We start from the raw sequence: 24,823 nt of genomic DNA on the forward strand, positions 1-24,823 counted from the left end.
CTTAGCTTTTGTTGCCCTTGCCTGAGGATACTTGTCCAAAAAAAATATTGCTAAGACCAATGTCAGAAAGCTTACTTCCTGTGTTTTCTTCTAGGAGTTTCATGGTTTCAGGTCTTACATGCAAGTCTTTAATCCATTTTGAGTTTATTTTCGTACATGGAGTAAGAAAGTGGTCCAGTTTCATTCTTTTGCACCTAATTGTCCGGTTCTCCCAACACCACTTGAAGAAACTGTCCTTTCCCCCATTGCATATTCTTGCCTCCTTTGTTGTAGATTAAGTGACCATACATGTGCAGGTTTACTTCTAGCCCATTAATCTAGGAGTCTGTTTTTGTGCCAGTACCATACTGTTTTGATTATTATATCTTTGTAGTATAGTTTGAAATCAGAATGATGCTTCCAGCTTTGTTCTCGGGGTCTTTTCTGATTCCATACAAATTTTAGGATTCTTTTTCTAGTTCTGTGAAAAATGCCTTTGGTATTTTGATGGGGATTGCATTGAATCTATAGATTGCTTCAGATGGTATAGCCATTTTAACAATAGTAATTCTTCCATCTGTGAGCACTGTGTATCTTTCCATTTATTTGTCTCACCTTCAGTTTCTTTCACAATGTCTAATACTTTTCAGAGTACCAGTCTCCCACCTCCTTGGTTAAATTTATTCTTAGATATTTTATTCTTTTGATGCCATTATACATAAGATTGTTTCCATAATTTTTCTCTTTGATAGCTTGCTATTAACATGTAGAAATGTAGCCAATTTCTGTACATAAATTTTGTATTCTGCAACTTCACTGAATTCACTTATTAGTTCTAATAGCTTTTTGGTGAAATCTTTAGGGTTTTATATAAATGGTATCATATCATCTACAAATGGTGACAGTTTGTTTCTTTCTGATCTGGATGACTTTTACTTATTTTTTGTGCCTAACTGTTGTGCTTAGGATTTTCAGTACTATGTTGAATAAAAGTAGCAAAAGTGGGCATCCTTCTTTTCTTCCTGATCTTAGAGGAAAAGCTTTCAGCTTTTCACCATTCAGTATGATGTCAGCTGTCAGTGTCATATATGGGCTTTATCATGTTGAGGTTATGTTCCTTCTATGCCCACTTTGTTGAGAATTTTTATCATAAACAGATGTTGAATTTTGTCAAATGCTTTCTCTGCACTGTTGAGGTGATGGTAGGATTTTTATCCTTCATTTTGTTAATGTTGTATGTACCATGTTGATTAATTGGCACATGCTGAGCCAACCCTACATTCCTAAAATGAATCATACTTGACTGTGGCTTGTGATTCTTTTAATGTATTGTTATATTCTGTTTGCTAATATTTTGTTGAGAATTTCAATTCTTATTCATCAGGGATATTGACTATAATTTTCTTTTTGTAGTGTCTATGTCTAGTTTCAGTATCAGAGTTCATAAAATGAGTTTGGAAGTGTTCCTTCCTCTACAGTTTTTTTCAGTAATTTGAGAAGGAGAGATACTATCTCTTTAAATGTTTGGTAGAGTTCACCTATGAAGCCATCTGGTCTTAGACTTTTGGGTTTTGGGAATTTTTTTAAAATATTGTATTATTTATTAGAGAGAGAGGAGAGAGAGCATGAGTGGGGGAGGGGTAAAGGGACAAGCAGACTCCCCACTGAGTGGGGATCCTGACGCTGGGCTCAATCCCAGGACCCCTAAGATCATCCTGAGCTGAATTCAGATGCTTAGCCAACTGAGCCATTCAGGTGCCCCTGTTTTTTGGGAATTTTTAAATTACTGAATCAATTTCATTACTTACAATTGGTCTGTTCAGATTTTCAGTTCTTCGCAATTCAGTCTTGGAAGATTGTGTATTTCCAGAAATTTATCTACTTCTTGGAGGTTTTTCAGTTTGTTGGCTTATACTTTCTCATAGTAGTCTCATGGTTTTTTGTATAGCTGTGGTATCAGTTGTCGCTTCCCCTCTTTCATTTCTGATTTTATTTATTTGGTCCCTCTCTCTTTTTTTTCTTGATGAGTCTGGCTAGAGATTTATTGATTTTGTTTGTCTTTTTGAAGAACCAGCTTTTAGTTTCATTGATTTTTTTTTTCAATTTTTTTACGTCTCTATTTTATTTATTCCCATTCTGATCTTCTTCCTTCTACTGAATTTGAGGTTTGTTTGTTTTTCTTTTTCTTTTTCTACTTCCTTTAGGTGTAAGGTTGGATTAATTGAGATTTTTCTTGTTTCTTGAGACAGGCTTCTGTTTTTCTGAGAACTGCTTTTGCTGTATCCCATATATTTTGGGAAGTTGTATTTCCATTTCATTTATCTCAAGGTGTTTTTAATTTTCCCTTTGATTTCTTCATTGATCCATTGGTTGCTTAGTAGCATATTGTTTAGTCTCTAAGTGTTTGTGGTCTTTCCAGTTTTCTTCTTGTAATTGATTTCTAGTTTCATACCATTCTGGTCACAAAAAATGCTTGATATGATTTCAGTCTTCTAGAATTTATTGAGGCTTGTTTTGTGGCTTAGCATGTGATCTATCCTGGAGAATGTTCCATGTACAATGGAGATGAAAGTGTATTCTGCAGTCTGGGGATAAAATAGTCCATATGTGAGTCCATCTGGTCTAATTTGTTGTTTAAGGCCAATGTTTCCTCATTGATTTTCTGCCTTGGTGACCTACACATTCATGTAACTGGGGTATTAAAGTTGCCTAATATTATTTTATTACTGTGAATGTCTTCCCTTATTTCCATTAATATTTCCTTTATATATTTAGAGGCTCCTGTTTTGGTGCACCCAAATAAATATTTGTGAATGGTATGCCTCTTCTCGTATTGACATGGTGATCCTTATATAATGCCCTTCTTTGTCTTTTGTTACAGTCTTTGTTTTAAATTCTGTTTAGTCTTGGAGCACCTGGGTGGCTCAGGTGGTTAAGCATCTGCCTTCAGCTCAGGTTGTGATCCCAGGGTCCTGGATCAAGCCCCACAATAGGCTCCTTGCTCAGTGGGGAGTCCGCTTCTCCCTCTTCCTCTGCCTGCCACTCTACCTGCTTGTGCTCTCTCCCTGTCAAATAAATAAATAAAATCTTTTTTAAAAATAAACTCTATTTAGTCTGATATGAGTATTGCTGTTTCAGCTTTCTTTTCATTTTTATTTGCATGAATATCTTTGGCCATCCCTTCACTTTCAGTCTCTGTATATCTTTAGTTTGGAAGTGAGTCTCTTATAGGTAGCATATGAGTGGGTCTTGCTGGGGTTTTTTGTTTGTTTCTTTTACCCATTGACCCAATTTTGATTGGAGCATTTAGTCCATTTACATTTAAAGTAATTAATGATAGGTATATATTTATTGCCATTTTGTTCATTGTTTTCTGGGGTAGTTTTCATTCCTTCCTTTTCTTGTTCTCTTCCCTTATGATTTGATAACTTTCATTAGCTTTATTTTTGGGCTCCTTTCTCTTTATTTTTTGTGTATCTATTGTAGGTTTTTGTTTGTGGTTTCCATGAAGTTCATATATACTGACCTTTATTGTCATATATATATAATTAGCAGTGTATTTTAAACTGGTAATTGCTTAAGTTTGTAAGGTAATTGCTGTAAGTTGTAAGGTGATATTAATGGTGATGAACTCCTTTAGTTTTTGCTTATCTGGGAATCTATATCTCTGTCCTTAAATTCTGAGTGATAATCTTGACAAACCATGGTTTCAGTTGTCAGTTTTTCCCCTTTTTCAGCACTTCAAATATATCCTGCCACTTCCTTCTGGCCTGCAAAATTTTTGCTGAAAATCAATTGATAGACTTAAGGAGTTTCCCTTGAAAGTCACTATTTTTCTCTTGCTGCATTTAAGAATCTCTCTTTAACTTTTGCTATGCTAATTATAATTTGTCTTGGTGTGGATCTCTTTGGTTTCATCTTATGTGGGATTCTCTATTCTTCCTGAGCCTGGATGTCTGTTTCCCTCCCGAGAATAGGGAAGTTTTCAGCCATTATTTCTGCAAGTAAGTTTTCTGTTCCTTTCTCTCTTCTCCTTTTGGGACTGCTATAATATGAAAGTTAGTATGCCTGATGTTCTCTTGAAGGTCCCTTAAACTTTTCTTTCTTTTTCTTCTTCTTCTTCTTCTTTTTTTTTTTTTTTAAGTTCTAATGAGGCAATTTCCACTATTCTGCCTTCCAGGTCACTAATTCATTTTTCCGTATCATCTAATCGGCTGTTGATTCCCTCTAGTGTATTTGTCACTTCAGTTTTTACATTCTTCAGTTCTAAATGGTTATTTCTTATATTTTCTAATTCTTTGTTGAAGTTCTCACTATGTTTCTCCCCATTCTTCTCTCAAGTTTGATAAATGTCTTTATGACCATTACTTTGAACTCTTTTTCAAGTAAATTACTTACTTCTGATTTGCTAGTGTTTTTCTTCTTCTTTTACTTCTAGTGTTTTACTTCTTTTCTTTGGAACAAGTGTCTCTGTCTCTTCATTTTCTCTTACCTTCTGTTTGTTTCTATCAGTTAGGGAGAGTCACTATCTCTCCCAGTTTTAAAGAAGTGGCCTTGTGTAGGTGCATCCCCTTTATAGACTGACTGCATGTGCAGGCCAGTTGGAGCAGGAGCAGTGCAGGGGTTCACAGGGCATGCTGCAACAAAACTGTTCTGGTGGGGTGGGTAGAGTTGGAGTGAGCACAAACTGAAGAGTCCCAGGACATGCCATACTGGGAGCTAGTGAAGACCAGGAGGTCCTGGATCACACTGTACCAAGGATTCCCCAGCAAGACAGATGGAGCAGGCATGAGCAGGGGTGACCTGGGGTGTGCCATGCCAGGGCTACCCCAGTGGGATGGATGGAGCAGAGCAGGTGTGAACCAGGAGGCCCCTAGACATACCATGCCAAGGATGCCTTAGTGGGATAGCTCAAGCTGGAAAAAGTATGAGCTAGTGGGATCCAAGGGCAAGCTGCATGGTGTTGCCCAAGTAGGATGGCTGGAGTTGGAACAAACATGAACCTGGCTTCCCAAGGCGTGCCATACTGGAGCCATTTTTGAAGGGCTGTAGAGTTAGTGTAAGCCAGAGGCCTGGGGCACAATGGGCAGCACTATCCGTTTGGCTGGAGTGCCTCAATCCTGTTCCCACCTGCACTATCAAGGAAGAGGAACATAAAAAATGGCACTTGTCATCACTCCCAACCCTGTAGAGAACTCCAGCCATTTCTATCCATTGGCAGATTCTCTATAGTTAGTAAATGGATTTCCCTCACTTTAGTCTAGTTGCCCTTTAAACTACTGGGGTTTTTGCTGCCCCAGGTGGATGAGTCTACCCATGGGCCCTTTGATGATAATCCTCTCTACTGCATGTCCCCATGTTAGGGATGAGGTTTCCATCATTATCATGTCTCTGTCTCTCCTACTCTTCTCTGGCTAGTCCTTCTGCTGTTTGCCATGAAGAAACTCAATCAGCCCTCAGTTCTTCTTCAGGAATAATTACTCTCTATGTAGGTATAGATTGTGTGTGTCCATGGGAGGAAGTGAGTTCAGAGTCTTCCTACATAGCCATCTGGGGCCACCCTCTCCACAAAGTGGATTCTTAACAAATGTCACAGCAATATCATCTCTTACTCCCATGCCGTTTACTGTGAACAGAACTTTTCCATTACTCACCTTTTTATCCTTAACATTTTTACAACCTCATTTTGTGTGAGTCTTTTTTCCCATTATGATATATGCACTCTTTAGTGACATGATCTTTCTAGCTTTGGTACGTAGACTTTTAAAATCTGAGCTTAATTTCCACAATAAATGGTTTTTAAATAAATGAATTAATGCCTGACAAATTTGATAAAGTGGGCAGGGACTATAGCAGATACCTGCATGGTTGTTTCATTCATCAATTTTGATGCAATTAACCAGAGCAGAGGCTAGAAGTATTGAGAGAGAGAGAGTTCCTTTCTACTTGATAAATATCAAGTAGTTCTTTCCCATTCTGGGACAAAATTCTGACGTTCTGATGTACTTTTCCCAATCTTATCTGCTAAATACAGCTAAAATCCTTAGATATTATATATAAAACAAACATAAGACTATAAGATAGAGAGAAGGCAAATCAGTTAGGGCATTAAGGCCCAAGAAAGGCATGGCAGTTGGTTCACTGGATTTGCACTGGGTTTGCATTTTTCCTCATATGGCTCAGATGGATGCTGGAAAAGCCAACAACCTGGAAATGCGAACAGGCACAGATTGTTTTTTAATATATATATATATATATATATGATTATTTTATTATATAGTATATAAATTTTATATACAATATTATATATTTTTAATTATATATTATATTATATAAAATTATTTAAAGCCCCAGGAAAGCCAACTTTCTCTAGTCAATGAACCAGGAAGTGAGTATTCTAGGAAGAAGAAAACTTTTAGACGAAAACTACTCTGTTCCAGCCAAACACATCTGGCGGGGGTTGGGGGGGGGGGAATGGCCGCATTTCCACCCTCATCAGGAAAAGCAAAGTTAAAAGCCTCGACTTCGTTCTCCTCTTGCCCAACTGTAAGGAAATACCCTTCTGCCCCCTTGCTGGTTTTGTGTTAGTGGATGCCTACTAAAATAAGTGCTTTTTCTGAAATCCATCGTCTTGTAATACGAAGGTGTTCAAGATACAATAGAACATCATTCCTCATATCAAGAACCTGGAAAAATCTCAACTTGAACGAGAAAAGACAATCAACAGATGCCTATAGTGGATGACATAAATATTAGAATTATCTGGACAAGGATTTTAAAGGATCCATTATAAAATGCTTCAGCGAGCATTTAAGAACACACTTGAAACAAATAAAAATATAGTCTCAGCAAAGAAATAGAAGATATAAAGAGGAACCAAATGTCAATTGTAAAACTGAAAAATACAGTAACTGAAATTTAAAAATCCAATGTATGAGCTCAAAAGTAAAATGAAGAGAATAGAAGAATCCGTGAATCTGAAGATAAAATAATAGAATAACAGTGAAGCATAGACTAAAGGAAAAAAAAAAGGACAGAGCCTCAAGAACCGGTGGAACTATAACAAATCTAGCATTTGTATCATTAGAGGTCCAGAAAGAGAGAAGAGAGAGTAATAATCGCTCTAATTTTTCCAAGTTTTACAAAAGACTTAAGCCTATGGATGGAAGAATCTGAGCAAACCCCAGACAGAATAAACCCAAATAAATTCATGCTAAGACACATCATAGTCAAGGTTCTGAAAACAAAAGTCAAAAAAGAAATCTTTTTTTTTTTTTTTAAGATTTTATTTATGACAGAGATAGTGAGAGAGGGAAAACAAGGAGGGGGAGTGGGAGAGGGAGAAGCAAGCTCCCCACTGAGCAAGATGCCCAATGAAGGGCTCTATCCCAGGATCCTGGGATCATCACCTAAGCTGAAGGCAGACGCTTAACGACTGAGCCACCCAGGCACCCCAAAAAAGAAATCTTGAAAGCAGTGACAAATAAACACCTTACTTATGGGGTAAAATGACAAAAGCAATTTGAATGACACAGGAGTTAGAAACCATGGAGGCCAGAAGAATGTAGCACATCACTTTTTTTTTTTTAAAGTGTTGCAAGAAAAAGAAACTGTCAACTTAAAATTCTATATGCATTGAAAATTTCATTTAGAAACAAAGAACAAAGGACATTCTGAAATTATCAAGTATTGATGGCCAGCAGACCTCCCCAAAAAGAATGAGTGAAGGAAGTTCTTGAAGCAGAAAGGAAATGGTCAAAGAAAGAACCTGAACGAATGAACAGTGGCAACAAAAGTAGGGTTAATACAATAAATTTTTCTTCTTCGGGTTTCGAAATTGTATTTTGCAATTGAAACAAAATTTGAAATGTTGTTTGGTGTGATTCTCCAATGTGTATAGGAGAAATACCTAAGACAACGAAGGAGAAAAGTTTTCTGTACTTCACTCAAATTGGAAAAATGACAATACCAGTAGATTGTGATAAGTTATATGTAATGTAGCATCTGGGAAAACAATTAAAATTCTGTACAAAGAGATGAATTCAAAAACACTGAAGGAAAATAAAAATATAATTCTCTTTTTATTTATTATAATTCTTTTCTATTCTTGTGGTTGCCAGAGGTGGGGGATGGGAGGGTGAAATAGGTGAACTGTCTTTGGTTTTTAAGTTTAAATAGAGTGAGTTTAAATATATATACATATATATACATACTCACATACATATAATACCTATAATATAATTACAGATATATATAAGTATAGATATATAATTCTAAAACATTTTAGAGATTGTCAAAAATGGGAGAAATTTGTTATTTATAGCTGAGTTTTAGCTAGACCCACTGAGGTGAAGATGGAGATTGATTGAGGCCAGATGCTGAAGATCTTCAAAAAGCCATGTTTAACAGAAGATTCGTTCCTAGTGCTATAGCAGAGGAAACAAAACCATATCTGCAGGACCAACAGTCCTATCAGTTTTGTGCTTTTGAAGACTATTTCAGCAACAGATAACCTCTTTGCACAATCTTTTACCATTTTCATTTCACATAATTTAGATCAATTAGTATCAACAAAGATGCTATCAAAAAAGGAACACTGTTGCCAGAGCACTAATCACACTTTGGAAATTGAGCATTTGGAAATCAATACTGAGTGTTGAATGAGAAGATACTGTCGTGCCTTCTAAAATATCATCTGGCCATTATGAGTGGAATGGCCACAGGAAGTGAGGCCCCTGCTGGGCATCACAGCTGTCCACAGAGTGCCAACCAGGCAGAGAGCCTGCCTCCAAGTTACTTGTGAGCTGAAAGCTTGTGGACAACTTTGGGTATTTATCCAGGCCTCACAATACACTGGGCAGGCATGAGCACCTTTGACTGAGAGATCCAGGAATTGTCATTTAGGTTCCAAATCTTTTCTTTTACTGTCTGTATTCAGAATTCGCCCAGGCCAGATTCTGAAAGGAATGTGTCACCGAAGGCAAAGGAGGGAACACAGCAAATAGATCGTTTAGAATAAACCCAAGACTCCCCCACAGTTGTATTTGGTCTAGACCTCTCACGAAACCAGCAAAACATTGCATGAAGTCAAAATACAAAAAAGTAAATAAACCATCTAAGAGATGGTTTCTCTGAAAGGAAGAAGTGTTAAAATTGGAAGATCACAAGAGGTGCTGAAGTCCCCTTAAATTCGTTATTGGAGAAGAGAGATTATAAACCTTCTGAAAGGTTAAATCCTTTGTTTCAAAAAACTCGTTAGCCCAGTAATAGATTTTCTGTATTGATTTTCCATTCAGCAGTCATATGCAAATGCCCGTTATGTCCCAGGCACGGTGCTAAGTTTGATGACAGAAACACTTTTATTCCATTATCTCAATAGTGTTGTCACAACTGCAAATTCCATGCCACTGTGTTCCTGAAATAGCATAGGGTCCAAAAATTCTCCTAAAAATTGTCTAAGACTGTGTCATCATCTCAACTAATCTGTGTTACCATATAGGAAAAAGGTAATTTTTAACTAAGTGAATTTTTTTTTAATATCTTCAGCATGAAAACATGACAAGTTGGCACACTAACGTACTTAGTCTACAAGGAAATATTTGAATCTAAAGTCTTCTTTCCAGAAGGTCTTTCTAATACATCTTTGTTCATCTTCTTGATTTCCTTGACTCCCCAGAGCCCTCCTGGCTTAACCAATATCATCCTTCGGTTAGTACTAGTTGGTAGTGATGACCATACCCTGGCTTCCTCACCTCTCCTGCCACCCTCCCCTCCCTGCTGCAGAGGCCAATGCAGCAAAGCAGCTGCCCACACTCATGGCAACAACATCCGCTATGCTGAGGCTGGAATGACTCAGTGTCCCCCAAAGATCAGCCTCAAGATGAGTTACCAGAGCAGCTTTCATGGAGGTTGGGATAATTACCTCGATCCCACGACTGGAGCTATAACAGTCTTACCTTGGTCCCATCCTTGACATGGATTGTTTCTGGTGACATATTCTCTACCCAGACCATTGAAACACAAATATATTCAACCTTGCCCCCAGAAGCATGGTCAGCCTCACAGCCCTTACAACCAAACCACAAAGAAAATCCTAAAATTCTTGGCTATCTCAGTTGTTTTAAAAACAAATAATAGTTATACCAGTAAAACTGTCATTTTAAGGGAATTTCCTAATTTAAGGAAGGAAAACATGAAAGTAAAAGGCTTTTCTGCCAATCTAATTCAGATCAGAGATTCTCTCTCCTTGGGCCAGTATGTCTCATTACTAGAGGACAGCAGTCATAAAAGGAAGGCAGTGTGGTAACTGTTTAATGGACATTTTCACAGAAATTAAAGTGGTACTTTTCAAAAGACACTCAGTCACTTTGTGGTGCAAGCCCCAGGGGACTGCACACACATTGCTGTTTCTGCTGCATACACAATGCCCAGGTACACACAGCACCAGTATCACATGTCCTTTGTTGCTTGAATTAAAGCAAGTGGAAGGTACTGCTCAGTGATCAAAGTCTTTGACATCATATAAAATCCATCAAAATACTCTTTATTCATCCTCATTTCCCTGTCTTTGGCAAATGTCATTCCAGAGTATGGCAAGGAGACATATCTGTTTCCTCCACCATACATTGCTTTGCATTTGGGGGCTTAGGGTTTGGGGTTATTTGGGGGGGTGTTGTTTGGCTGTTTGGAGTTTTTACATCCAGTGTTTTGGGGGTTTACTGACAAAATCTTATGGATCTCAGATGTTTGTATTTGGTCCGAATCTAATAGGGTTTTTTTGTTGTGGTTTTTTGGGGGGGTTTTTTGTTTGTTTTTTTTTTTTTTAATGACCCCACTCTCTGGAGATAGTTTCTTGTCTTGTCATTCTGGGAGAACCAAGTCTCTAGTGAATATTAACCCCCCTCCCTGTCCCTACACTGAGGATTTATGAGAATCTGTCCTTAGGCAAAACACTTGTCAAAGATTTAAGGGGTAGGTGAAAGGGTCGTTCACCTTGTCCAGACTGCTTTGCGCTTAAGGCCATAAACCCTGACAGGCTCCCCCCACCCCTGGCCTTCACTAACATCCAGTCCGGATAAAGCAGTAGTCACAGCGGGAAGTGGCAAGCAGATCTTTGCTGACTCAACATTAAAAAGTGATCACTGCATTTTCTGGGTTCAGAATTTGACCTCAAAAGAACAGATTCATGCATGTTGCAACACAGTTAATAAAGGACTATGAAGATGTTGAGTATTATGTGAGTCCCGAAACTTTCTTTTTGACTTGAACTAAGAGTTGGTGTATTCCATCTGAATTTTTGTGGTTAATTAATTATGATTAAAATGTGTCCATTTTTTCTGTTATCTTTGAGTATATAATGATTTCCGGCAAATTTTCAGCATGGATATGAATGTCAAGGGTTTGAACATGTGAAACATTTGAACATTTGAAATGCTGTTACTATAAGCCACTGTACTGGGGTTAAATTTTAAAGTCTGGAATATATAAAACTGTGTAAAGGATGGATCTTCAGTTATTTAACAAAGAGCTCAAAGGAAAGTTACTGTTTATACAGCAAGCCAGCTCCTGCAAACACTCTAGCATTCAACTCCCTGGGCAGGAAGAGGTAGGAAGCAGGGCTGTAACTTTGATGATCCCACAGGCTCCAGAACCTTTCCGCAGGCCATGAAAGCACAGAGCAGAATGCTGTGCCCTTCCTCACAGCCCACTTCCTAAAATAAAGCAAACAGACATTTCCAGTCTTCACAAAATATTTCAAGCATTTTGGATTTCCTTGCCTTTTTGTAGCTGATCGGATTAGGGGTGCATTAGCAAAGCTGTTCCCAGAAACATTCATTCTGAAATGACACCACCCTCCCTTCTGAAATGACCCTCCCTTCTGAAATGACACCACCCTTCCTTCGAAAATGACTACCTGACTACCAGCTTTCATTCCCAATTTGATTTATATACACATTTTTTTTTCTTTTTTAACCATTAGGATGCCTGTGACCTGATGACTATTCTTTAGGTTCCAGGTGATGGTTGACAGATGGGCAGACCCTTAGGCACCTCTTCTCTCCTTTGGTCGAATGACAGCTTGCTCCGTGGTGTTTTGTGTTTGCTCACTTGGCTTTCCTTCCCTCTCCTTCCTGGGGGGGCCCCGCGGATTGGCAGCGCCGTGGTCCAGCAGGCCAACTGCAGAGCCTCCGTGCCTTCCAGCAAGGGCAGCAGCAGCGGCAGCAGCAGCAGCGGCAGCAGCTCATCTAGTGACTCAGAGAGCAGCTCTGGATCTGACTCGGAGACTGAGAGCAGTTCCAGCGAGAGTGAGGGCAGCAAGCCTCCCCACTACTCCAGCCCCGAGGTAAGAAGAGCCTCCTCCTCCCAGCCTTGCTTCTTAGCTCTCCAAGGTGAGCACAGTAAATCCCTGGAGTCTAGTTCTCACACCTGTCCCCTCCCCCACTCCCCATCTCCCTGAGCTCCAACTCAGGACTGGCCTGGAGGCCACCACCACTTGGCAGCCAGTTAAGGTTTGTTTGGACTCATCATTTTCACCACTCTGCCATCTCCTCACCGTTCTCCTAGCAGAGCTCCCTTTGAAGTACAGAAACTTCATCTTTCATTGTCCAAAAATCTCTGGGTTAACTTCCAGAAATTTCCAAGTATGCTATACACATCATCACCTGGAAATAACCTCTGGATCCAGTCTCCCTAAGGGTTAGTGGAGGCAATAACTAGACAGGGCAGTTCAGCCCCTGGGAAGTGTGGGCACCCATAAATCAGGGGGAAAGGAGTTTTATGGATTAGAATTGGTTAGAGTCCTACCTTTTTGCAGTTTGTCATGGATTAGAAGAACTAAGGCTATAAATATTAATAAAAGCTTGTTAACTGTGTTTTCTTTGTGAAAATATAAAAAGAAAAATTAGCATCAACCTACAAATAATAATGAAACCTTTTATAGCCATGATGAGTATCTATGTGGAAGATTTAGGTGCCTCATATAAAAGCATTATAAGGTACCAATAAAAACCATTGCTGTTTTTACTTTAAAGGGGAAAAGGGGAAATCAAATAGTAATTCAGCACAAGGAGGTTCGTGGGAGAGGGTTGAAAACAAACTTCTCAAGTCCCTGGTTCTGTGATTGCCAGACATTGATTGCTAATGGGGGCATAAAATATGGTTGCTTCTTGGGTATATAAACATTTGACATTACCGTGGATCACAAGATTTACATTTTTGGCCTACAAGCCTTTGTACCACTTTGGGGCCAAAAATTCCAAATAGGTTCTGAAATAAAATTGAAGCCACTGGGGTACATGGGTGGCTCAGTTGGTTAAGCATCTGCCTTTGTCTGGGATCAAGCCCCACATCAGGCTCTCTGCTCAGTGGAGAGCCTGCTTTTCCCTCTGCGTGCTACTCCCCCAGCTTGTGCACTTTCTCTGCCAAATAAATAAATAAAATCTTTAACTAACTAAAAAAATAAAACCGAAGGCTCTTTTGCAAACCGTGGCAGTGAGAGAGGAGCAGAACAACCTTAAGGGGCTGTACAATCCAAGGTTTCAGCTTGATACTTGTGCCTCAGGACATCCTCACACCCTAAAGCAATTGTGTTTTTATCTGCAGTTCAGAGACTGGCTCTTAAGTTCCCTCAGGTATTTCCCCTTCTCGTCCCCTACCAGGAGACTGAGGCTTTTTGCAGAAGTACTGAGAATTTTCCACACTGTTCATTCCTTTGTCAGCACCTTTTTGCTTTGCACTGAGAGCTCTCCATTCACCCTCAAATCCGCCATCTCTATCTTTCTTGCATTTTCTCTCCTTTCCATGATGCTCACTCTCCTCCTCCGCCATCCTTCTCTCTATTTCTGTCTACCAATATAAGGGGAAGGTCCTTAGCAACATTAATCTGTAATGGTGATATAACCCTGACTTTCCCAGAAACTAAATTATTATTCCTTCTTTATAATTTCATTCATTCACTCATTTAGTATTCATTCAACAAATATTTACCAAGCATCTGCCACAGACTTACTGCTTGGCCTTGGAATATAGCAATTTTCTGACAGAAAATGTCCCGATCTTCAAAGAACTGACATTCTACTGGGAAGAATTTGAAACAAAAAAATACAGGCGTTAAACAGGCTTCTTCAAAGCCAACTTTATGCTATAATTTGTTGAGAAACTCCAGAATATTTAGTTATAAGAAATAACTGGGTACCAGAGATATCGCAAGATCCAAGGGGGCCAGTAGAGGTGCTTAAAAAGTATTAGTGTCCCTTCCCCTCCTCCAGTCTCTTTGTAACTTTGAAGGTTAAATTTATGAATGTTAAGTCTTATTTTCATGCTGAAATGTAAATCCTGGAGCTACTGGCTAAACCTAGTCCAAGAGAAGTACAGTTAAAAAGTGCTTGAAGCACATTCTTTCTAAATGTCATTGTGATAATTACAAAGACTTGAACTCCTTGGTGATGAAAGGAAGCTCTTGTCTAGAGAGCTTTCAGCAGCTCTCAGAGGCCTTTCGCCAGGGGGAGGGAGTGTAAGTCTAGTAAAGCTGGCGAAGAAGTTTAAGTTGCCTGAAGCCACAGAGTTTCTGCTGCTCTAGGCAGAGGGAATGCAGAAGTGACAAGTGATGTATTAGCCATGCTACATGGTACTTCTTCCACTGGAATGGAATGTATCAGTTGGAGTAAAAGTAAGGTTACTTTTAACACTTCTCCCAACATTAATACAGACATTCACACTTGAGAAATAAAATGTGTTTGCGGAATGAAAATTGCGAAGACATGAAGTAGCATTATGTGACCGACCCTCCCCAGTGTCTCTCTCGTCCTGGACTGAGCTGGCCCTGGTCATCTTTTCTTTTCTTTTTCTTTTTTTTTTTTTTTTAATTATTTATTTATTTATTTTAATTTCTTTTCAGTGTTCCAGAATTGTTTATGCACCATACCCAGTGCTCCATGCAATATGTGCCCTCCATAATACCCACCACCAGGCTCACCTCCCACCCAACCTCCCACCCCCCGCCCTTCCAAAACCCTCAGATTGTTTTTCAAAGTCCACAGTCTCTCATGGTTCATCTCCCCCTCCAATTACCCTGACTCCCTTCTCCTTTCCATCTCCCCCGGTCATCTTAAGGAGAACAGTGAGACCCGTTTTCCTGAACCCCACGAGACAATGGGACTCTGTGATATCCACACACTTCCATTCCACTACCCGGAAAGTTCATGCTGCTGCTTTGCAGCAAAATGCTTCTGGCCCTCCTTTCCCTCCCAGTACCATCCTGCTATGGAAGTAGAAGGAGGTGCTCATGATGTTCCAAGGCACCTGCGTGCTCCCTTTTAGTGTGCCAGCACTGGAAACCCACTGGGCCCAGGTGAACTGTTCTTAATGGCTGTGGTTGTAGAAAGCCACTGCATTTTACATGAATCACCATAGGTAATGTCCTAGCTGCCACCAGCATGAAAGAGCCACCATAATCTGCTTCTGTCACTACAGATCCCCTCTCTATGGCCTGACATTTGCTTACTTGTTCTCAGGCTAGTTTTCTTCACTGGAGTTTTGTCTTCTTTCCTGGCGTGGTACATCCTTTCCTCTCAGAGCATTCCAGAGGGCAGCACCTTCCGCCTCAGCTAGCACACACATAAGAGCATACAGAGCTCCCTAGATCAGTGATCCCCAAGTAACAGATGCTGTGTGGGACAAAGAGAGCCTGGTCCCATGATTTTGAGGGGTGTCAGGATAAAGTCAGTTTAATTCGTCTCCTTAGGGAATCACCCAGCCCTTCAGCCCTTCCTATTGCTCATGTAAACTGAACTATTCTCCATTGCGACATTTCCCAAACTTACCTGACTGTGGAAATTTTCTTCATGTAAAGTATGAGCCAAATGCACATTTTGGAATATGGGGCCCTAGACCATTCTTGAAAATAAGCATAAAAATGTGATGCAGTTCACTCACTAATTAAACAGGCTTCTCCTTAATTAGGCATCTGTGGGGTACATGGGTGTGGGTGCTGTGAAGGATGTGGACAAAGCAGGGACTCAAGTCCATGGTGGAGAGCTTGTGTGTGAATCAGAAGGAAAGGAAGATTAATCAGGGAGGAGAGTAGAGGCTGAAAATACAAAGCAGCCAGCAAGCAAATGGACAACACCAGGCGGAAACCCTGAGGAAGTCCACCACAGCCAGCAGCATACCAATGAAGGACAGCCCAAGCCCTGAGTTTTCCCTCCTCTGCTGCGCTTAGCTCCTCACCATTTAAGCTTCCATGGCCGCAATTGCCTCAGCCCCAAAATGGTGGATAGTCCTGTCCTGCCTAATCTGTAAAGCTGTTCTGAGGAATAAATGATAATAATTTGAGCAAAAGCCCGTTCTAAATTGTTCTTAGTAGCAGCAGAGTCTCCCTACCCTATTACAGACACTGCAAGCCATACAAAGAAACAGAGTCCTGGCCTCCCCGGAAAGAAATGTTTAGCTTTGTTGAAGACCCAAGATGTATACATGTGAAATGAATATGAACGTCACAAGACTATGCAGTTAAAAAAAAAAAAAAAAAAGGCTATGCAGTTGAGGATAATAGAGGCCAACAGGAATTGTTTGGAGAGTCAGTGGTGTTCTCCAAAATTAGATCTAATTCTGTCATTTTAGGTTGAAGACCAACATTTCTCAAAGGAATGAGGCCCCCCTTTCATGAGGCTAAGTCAGTGAGAAATGGGAGATTAGACAAAGCAGCAGGGTTGAGAATCTGATTTTTATTTTTTTTACTGATTTTATTTGAGTGTAGGTGACACACAATGTTACATTAGTTTCAGTGTATGACGTAGTGATTCAACAAGTTTAAGCATTCTGCTATGAGAATCTGGTCTTTAAACTTAGATATGGTCTACGCCCATACCACCCTGAACGCGCCTGATCTCATCTGATCTCGGAAGCTAAGATATGGTCTTAGACAGATATGGGTTTAGCCATGGTAGTGCTTGGTAGCTCTGCAGTTTTGGACATGTCACTAAACTTCTCTGAGCCTCATCTACAAATTAGGAAAAATAGTATTTCTTATCTGTATGGATTAAATTAGATGATATCTGTAAAGTGGAGTGCACAGCCATGTGTTCAGCCATGAAAGATGACTGTAAGATGAAGGATGCTCTTGAAAACCAGTCCAAGGCATTTGAATTTCCTTTGAGAGGCAATAGGAGGTCATTGTAGGTCCTTTAGAAAGGGAGTGTGATTTAGTGATGTGTTGAAAATGGTACTTTAGACTGATTCTTTTTAGCTGTGAAGTGCGGAAAAAAATGACATGATCCTAAAGCATACCAGGCAATGGGCCCATACTAAATCTATTAAATTCTTCCCTTTACTGTCAATGCTCCCATCAGAGAGTTTTAATGCAAATCTCCCTGTATGCAGCTGCATTTTTGGCTACAGGCATTTGTCTGTGTTCTCTCACCTAAGACCTGAACTGTGGAAGGCCCACGGTGGTGGGGGTGAGGGCAAACTAGTGTTAAACGTGGTGGTAGGGCCAGTGTGAGTGCCTGCTTTGCCATAAATATTTGCACCCTCTCCCCAAATGTGGCCCCTTTCTACAAGAGGTCCCTTCAGCATCCATTCATACTGACCGTGTCCTATTACACTAGGGCAGCTGACGCACACAAGTCATTAACGTGCCTATGGTCACGTTGGGAGCTAAATGGGGCAGGGAGGAGACACTACCAGAAGCTATAAATTGTTTGCCACCAAATTCACTTTCAGCCACACTCAGCTAATCCCAGTGAAAGCTTTCCCCTGGCAGCAAAGCTGTTTGTGTCCTGTTGTCCTGCTTTCTCTATTGCATGCATCTCCCATTGCAGTATGGACTGGGTGTGCTCTTAGGATTCCTGGGTTCCTTTCCTCTGGAAAAGCCAAAATAAAGCGAGGTCAGACTTTACATAGAAAAACTTAGAGGTCCAAAATGATAACTTTTTGCTTTTTTTGCATCTTGCCCTGGTCCTTTTGGTACACAAAAACAAAGGAAAGACAAGTAGAAGGACAGACTCCCCAGAGGGGCCATAAGTGTTTCCCCTCCCATGCCTGTGTCCCTGGGGGGAGGCCTCTCCATCCTCACTGCCTGCCCTGGGAGAAGGGCCCCAGATCCTTAAACTGGCCTCCACTAAATGTGGCTTGTCCTTCCCAGTCACTGAACACCTAGTGCTGGTGTTCTCTGAAGTGCAGTTGGCTTCATCTCTTTTGGGGGAAACAGCAGGTTGTCCGTGATTCCTGGCACAGCTCTAGTGCTTGGTGCCCACACTCTGTGTCCTCTTCATCTTGGCTCCAGGCCCCTCTGGCCCATCATAAGCTTCCCATGTCCAAAGCTATGTCTAGCCCCAGCCAGGGCCAAGACTGCCTGTTCCACTCCCCTCAGATCCTTACTGCAAGGGCTTATGCCACAGGTTCTCTTAATCTGGACCTCACTGTTGAAAAACAAATTCTGACACATAAAAGTAAGCTTTAGGAAATTATTATTAAACCCTTATTATTAAACCCTTAAGAAAAGGGTTTTCAGGTGCCTGGGTGGCTCAGTCATTAAGCAGCTGCCTTCTGCTCAGGTCATGATCCCAGGGTCCTGGGATCAAGGGCCGCATCGGAAGCCTGCTTTTCCCTCTCCTGCTCCCCCTGCTTGTGTTCCCTCTCTCTATGTGTCTCTCTCTGTCGAATAAATAAATTTTTTAAAATCTTTAAAAAAAAAAAAAAAAGAGGGTTTTCTCCTACAAGGGAGCATGACTTGCTCTGGACTTTAACCAATCCAGATTAAATGCAAAGGTAAGCAATGTCTTCTTTGTTTTAAGCTGGAAAGTCGTCTTTTCAAACAATAGATGCCAGAAATTCAGAGGGTGGGAGGCCATAGGGAAGGAAAAATCCATCACTTGAAATAGCCAAAGTATTTTCCCCATGTCACGCATGGTCACAAATAGGAAACACTCTGCCTAAAGCTTTACACTTACCAATATACTTCTTTTCTATTAATAATCACAGATGCTGGAAAAATGAACTTGTATTAGAAATCAACAGCACTTACCCTCTGTAAACTCATCAATTCTTAACCTTTTTCTGAGCCATAGATTCCCTAGAGACTTGTGGACCTCTCTCTGAGAAAAATGCATCTACACAGCACTCTGATTCAGGACATTCCCTTACTCTCTGGAACCAAACCATGGGGCAGAGTGTAAAACCTAGTGTCCATGATTTGTCCTAAGGTGATTTTTCCTCTAGTGTCCTAGAGTGTCCATGATTTGCTCTTAGTTAACAAAACTGCATGCAGGAAAAGTTTCCATCGTCATTTCCATTTCTGAAACATTTCCAGCAAAGTGGAATGGAAGCAGGTTGAAGATGGACTAACCAAGTCCAGCTACCAAAGCATACGTGGCACACAGAGCTCCTTTTGAAATCCTTCTCTACCACTAAACAAGCCATCCCCCCAAAGTTATTGCTTCTGCTGTTAAATTACCATAACCTACTTGCCTTTACCACATTAATTATATGTTAATTGCTTGTGATTATAGTTTCTACTTAGTCCCCTCTTTTAATCTCTTCTCAATTTTTCAGTCTTACCAAAAAAATGAATGTTTTAACACTCAGGGTCTTCATACTATTTCCCAATTAACTTTCCTGGAATCCCAAGTTTATATACATATGAATAATTATAAAAAAATATACATTGTGTAACAATCAAAAGTGCTGGAAATGGGTTCTAATGAAGCGCAGGACTATCCCCTTATTTTTTCCAAATAGGCTTCATGCTACTGCGCTGACATATAAGTGCCTTGGGACAGAAAAGGGATGCCACCCCTGCCTCCTGTGTGCCAGGCCAGCAGTCACTACACACACTTACTGCTTACATATTCCTTTTGCTTGCAACCCATTGGTTTCCTGTTCATACACCTAGGGGAGTAAGTGAAGATTAAAAACAGCCAAGCCTCTTTTAAGTGAGTCTAATAAAAGATGTTTTGTTTGTTGCTGGTATTCTTCTTTTAGGCTGAACCAGCGTCTTCTAACAAGTGGCAGCTGGATAAATGGCTAAACAAAGTTAATCCCCACAAGCCGCCTATTCTGATCCAAAATGAAAGCCACGGGCCAGAGAGCAATCAATACTACACTCCAGCAAAAGAGGAAGTGCAGGACTGTGGGAAACTTCCCAGCGTTTGCCAAACCAGCCTGAGAGAGAAGGACATCAAGAGCGCTTGCAAGGAGGAGCAGAGGCCAAGGACAGCGAACAAGGCCCCAGGGAGTAAAGGAGTGAAGCAGAAGTCCCCTCCCGCGGCCGTGGCTGTGACTGCAGCTGCCCAGCCGCCCGCCGTGCCTGGCGCGCCCGCTGAGAGTGTGCCCGCGCCCACCCGGAGGTCTGTAGGAAAGAAGCCCACCAGGCGCACCGAGAGGACCTCCGCTGGTGACAGCACCAACTGCCATCGGCCCGAGGAGCCCGCAGCCGCAGACACGCTGGGGGCGAGCGTGGTGATCCCTCCAGAGCCCACCAAAACCAGACCCTGCGGCAACAGCAGAACGAGCCACCGCAAGGAGCTGCGCTCCTCAGTGACCTGTGAGAAGCGCCGCACGCGGGGGCTGAGCAGGATTGTCCCCAAATCCAAGGAGTTCATAGAAACAGAGTCGTCATCTTCCTCCTCCTCCTCAGACTCGGACCTGGAGTCAGAGCAGGAGGAATTCTCTCTGTCCAAAGCGCAGGCCGTGGCCGCTGCTGCTGCCGCCTCCTCTGGGAATGACCAGAGGCTGAAGGAAGCGGCTGGCAGCATCAGCAGTGGCAGTGGCCCCCGAGCCCCTGTAGGCTCCATCAACGCCAGGACCACCAGTGACATTGCCAAGGAGCTGGAGGAGCAGTTCTACACACTGGTCCCTTTCGGGCGCAATGAACTTCTCTCCCCTTTAAAGGATAGTGATGAAGTCAGGTCTCTCTGGGTCAAAATTGACCTGACCCTCCTGTCCAGAATCCCAGAACACCTGCCCCAGGAGCCTGGGGTCTTGAATGCCACTGCAGCCAAGGATGCTGAGAGCACACAGGCAAGCCATCCATCTGACACTCCAGCCGAAAAGGCTTTGCCAAAATCCAAGAGGAAACGCAAGGTAGGCCTTGGGCTGAGGGCCTGGCAAGGGAAGGCGGGCTTTCCCTTAAGTTGTGGGGAAATGTTGAAGCCCACAGGGAACACCGGTCTGCATTGGACAGGCAGTAAGTTTTATGTGTGTCCTTACTCAACATCATTCCTCGAGTACTTCCTGTATGCCACATGCTTAAGTACCTGACATTGATTAACTCCCCTAAATCCTTAGAGCTGCCTGATGGGAGAAGCACCATTCATAGTTCCATTTTGTCATTATAGATAATTCAGCCCTGTCCAACCACATGGGAAAGCAGGCATATGGGAAATCCTTACCAAGAGTGTGCAGAGGCAAGCTGGATCCTGGGGCCAGTAGAAAGCTAAATATAAGGTGACCCTCACTCTTAGCTGGAAAGGACAGGGTGACAGTGATCAATCATAGACCTAAAGCCAATAGCCTGACAGAGTGTAAGACTGTGACTGGGGTGAAGCAGGAAACAGGAGTGTCGGCCACCAGGCCGGGGGTGGACAGGCCGAGGGAGGGGAGCACTAGCCTGCAGCGTCCACACCAGTGGCTGCTGCTCCCAGTACCCTTGACCAAGGAGAAACTCTGTGTTGGAGAGGGACTGGGAGCAAGGCCCTGAGGAGGACAAGCATGGAGCAGTCAGAGAGCCAGGGAGGTAAACAGGGTGCACCAGGAAGGCAGGGAGTAAGAAAGGAGGCTCAAGTGCTGGGGGTTGGGGGGGTGGAGCAACTCTCCATCTGGAAGCAGCCCCCACTATTTGCCATGTTTGCAGACTTTTGAGGGCAGAAATAACTTACTCATAAAGCCAATTTTGAGGAGTTTGGTCCCCTCCCATTATTGTTACCTTCTGAAGTAACTCGGGCCACAGCAAAACACACACAGGTGACAAACCAAAGATCTCACTATCATGCATAGTTCTAAATTGAGGACAAAATCATTCACAATAGTTAACATACCTATGATGTCCCCATGAGGGATGCTACTCTAGGCACTTTGGACCTATTAAATCATTCAGTCCTTACAACTTAATGAGGCAAAGTTTGCAGATGAGGAAACTGAAGCTCAGAGATCCTAAAGCCTCATGCCCCAGATTCCCACAGGTGATAAGGGGCAGAGTCAGGAAGGAACCCGGAATGTCCGGCTTTGGGCTCTCCCAATAAAACATTAGTCTGAGGGCTGTGTAGTACTCTCCCCACCAGCCTCTGGCCAGAAAGGCTCTATGTCTGGAATTTTTTTTTTTTTAAATTTTATTTATTTATTTGATAGAGATCACAAGTAGGTAGATAGGCAGGCAGAGAGAGAAAGGAGAAAGCAGGCTCCCTGCCAAGCAGAGAGCCCCATGCGGGACTCTCCCAGGACCCTGAGATCATGACCTGAGCCGAAGGCAGAGGCTTAACCCACTGAGCCACCTGGGCGCCCCTGTGTTTGGAATTTAATGCTTGAGGTTGCCATCTTGAAATTCATTTTATCTCTGATTTTGTGTTTTTGTTTTTTAATTTTTTTTAAAGATTTTATTTATTTGACAGAGAGATCACAAGAAGGCAGAGAGAGAGGGGGAAGCTGGCTCCCTCTTGAGCGGAGAGCCCAATGCAGGGCTCGATCCCAGGACCCTGAGCCAAAGGCAGATGCTTAATTCACTGAGCCACCCAGGTGCCCCGATTTTGTGTTTTTAAGTGAAGTGCGATGGACGGGATGATAGAACCCAGGCTCGCGGGAGGAGTGTGGAGCTCTAACTCACATGTGGTCCCCCATCCTGTCTGTTTCCACACCACGGCTTCTGCCAACCTTTTGGCCCCTTGGCCCTCCAAAGTTTGTCAGAAGGCTTACAGGAAAAGTTTCCATCATCACTCCCATACTGAAACACTCTGGCAACACAGTGTAGAAGCAGGCCCTGTGCCACCCTCTAGTCCCCATCTCCTTCCAGGGACCTGTGCTTCTCCTCTAAGCCCCCAGGGGCCAAGGCACATCAGGTCAAGATAAGCATCTCACCCAGCCCTCATCCAGGATGTGAGAAGTCTCAGAGCAGGGGACTACAATCTCCCAGGAGTTGCAGGTTGGCCTTGGGTTGAGGAGTGGGCCATGGAAAGGAAATGTCGACTTCCCTAGCCCAATACATCTGACAGGCACGGGAAAACCACTGTTGGGCCTGTGCATGCATATAGTCACGGGACTGGCCTGGGCCCTTCAGTCTGCCTGTGACCCCTACGTATCCCCATGCCTGAAGGAACATGATATGAAATGGTAATTAAAACATCACCATGATAATTCAAGAGAGAGACTTTGACAGACAGGAAAATGTTTTCTACTTTAGTACTTTATAACATTACTCTTTTCCTGCTCTTTTCTTCAGTTTATCTTTTGAGGCATAATTGACATAACATTATATTAGTTTCAGGTGTACATCATAACAGTTCAGTTTTTGTATGTATTGCAAAATGATCTCCGCAATAAATACAGTTACTATTCATCATTATACAGTTAGAATGTTTTTTTTCTCATGAAAACATTCAAGATCCACTCTCCTAGCTACCCTCAAATATGCAGTAAAGTATTATTAACTACAGTCACCATGCTCTGCATTACATTTCTATGACTTATTCATTTGATAACTGGAAGTTTGTACATTTTGACCCCCTTCACCCACTTTGCCCTCCCCTCACCCTCCCCTCAAGCAACCACCAGTCTGTTCTCTATATACCAGCTTGGGCTTTTTTCTTTATTTGGGCTTTGTTTTTATATTCCATATCTAAGTGAGATCATATAGTATTATTTTCTGTCTGACTTATCTCACTTAATAAAATGCCCTCAAGTTCCATTCACGCTATTGAAATGGTGGGGTTTCATTTTTTAATGACTAAATAATATACTAATACACACACACACACACACACACACACACCACATCCTCTTTACCCATTCATGCATTGTTTCCATGTCTTGGCTGTTGTGATAAATGCTACAATGAACATGGGGTTGCATAATACCTCTTTGAGTTGTTGTTTTCCTTTTCTTCAGATAAATATACAAAGTGGAATTGCTGGATCATCTGATAATTATAGTTTTAATTTGGGGGGAAACCTCCATACTGTTTTCCAGAGCAGCTGCACCAGTTTACATTCCCACCATCAGTGCACAAGGGTTCCCTTTCTCCACATCCTCGCCAACACTTGCCATTTGTTATTTTAGCAGTTCTAACGGGTGTGAAGTGATCTTATTGTGGTTTTGATTTGCATTTGCCTGATGATTAGTGATATTGAGTGTCTTTTCATGTATCTGTTGGCCATTTGCATGGTGTCTAAACATCTGTTCAGATTCTCTGCCCTTTGTTTAATTGGGTTGTGTTTTTGCTATTGAGTTGTAGGACTTCTTTATATATTTTGGATATTAACCCCTTATCAGATACATATTTGCAAATATCATCTCCCATTCGGTAGGTTGCCTTTTCATTTTGTTGGTGGTTTTCTTTGCTGTGCAGAAGCTTTTCAGTTTGATATAGTCCTACTTACCTATTTTTCCTCTTGTTGTCTTTGGTTTTGGTGTCAAATTCAAATAAGTATCACTAAGACCTATATCAAGGATCTTTTCTGGTTTTTTGATCAAGGGGCTCAGTGTTTTCACTTTGCACTGAACCCTGCAAACTATGTAGTCAGCCCTGGCCTCCTGGAGAACCTTAATCAGGTGACCTTACCTTCTCTGTACTTCAGTTTCTTCATTTGTGAAATGGTGACATCTTTGCAGAGGTGTTGTCAGGTATAGACCATATAAT

The 24,823-nt window shown here is 41.8% G+C and overlaps 1 protein-coding gene across 7 annotated transcripts in view; it reads left to right on the plus strand.

Moving 5' to 3' along the window:
* AFF3 (ALF transcription elongation factor 3) overlaps positions 1-24,823 on the plus strand; it is a 576,277-nt gene that overhangs the window by 515,018 nt on the left and 36,436 nt on the right. For all 7 annotated transcript variants that reach the window (XM_059134519.1, XM_059134520.1, XM_059134521.1 and 4 more), the window contains 2 exons: positions 12,136-12,322; positions 19,960-21,060. In XM_059134519.1, the coding sequence (XP_058990502.1) occupies positions 12,136-12,322; positions 19,960-21,060 (1,288 nt within the window). The remainder of the gene's footprint in view (positions 1-12,135; positions 12,323-19,959; positions 21,061-24,823) is intronic.

This window comes from Mustela lutreola, chromosome 9 (genome assembly GCF_030435805.1).
Source record: "Mustela lutreola isolate mMusLut2 chromosome 9, mMusLut2.pri, whole genome shotgun sequence".
NCBI lineage: Eukaryota > Metazoa > Chordata > Mammalia > Carnivora > Mustelidae > Mustela > Mustela lutreola.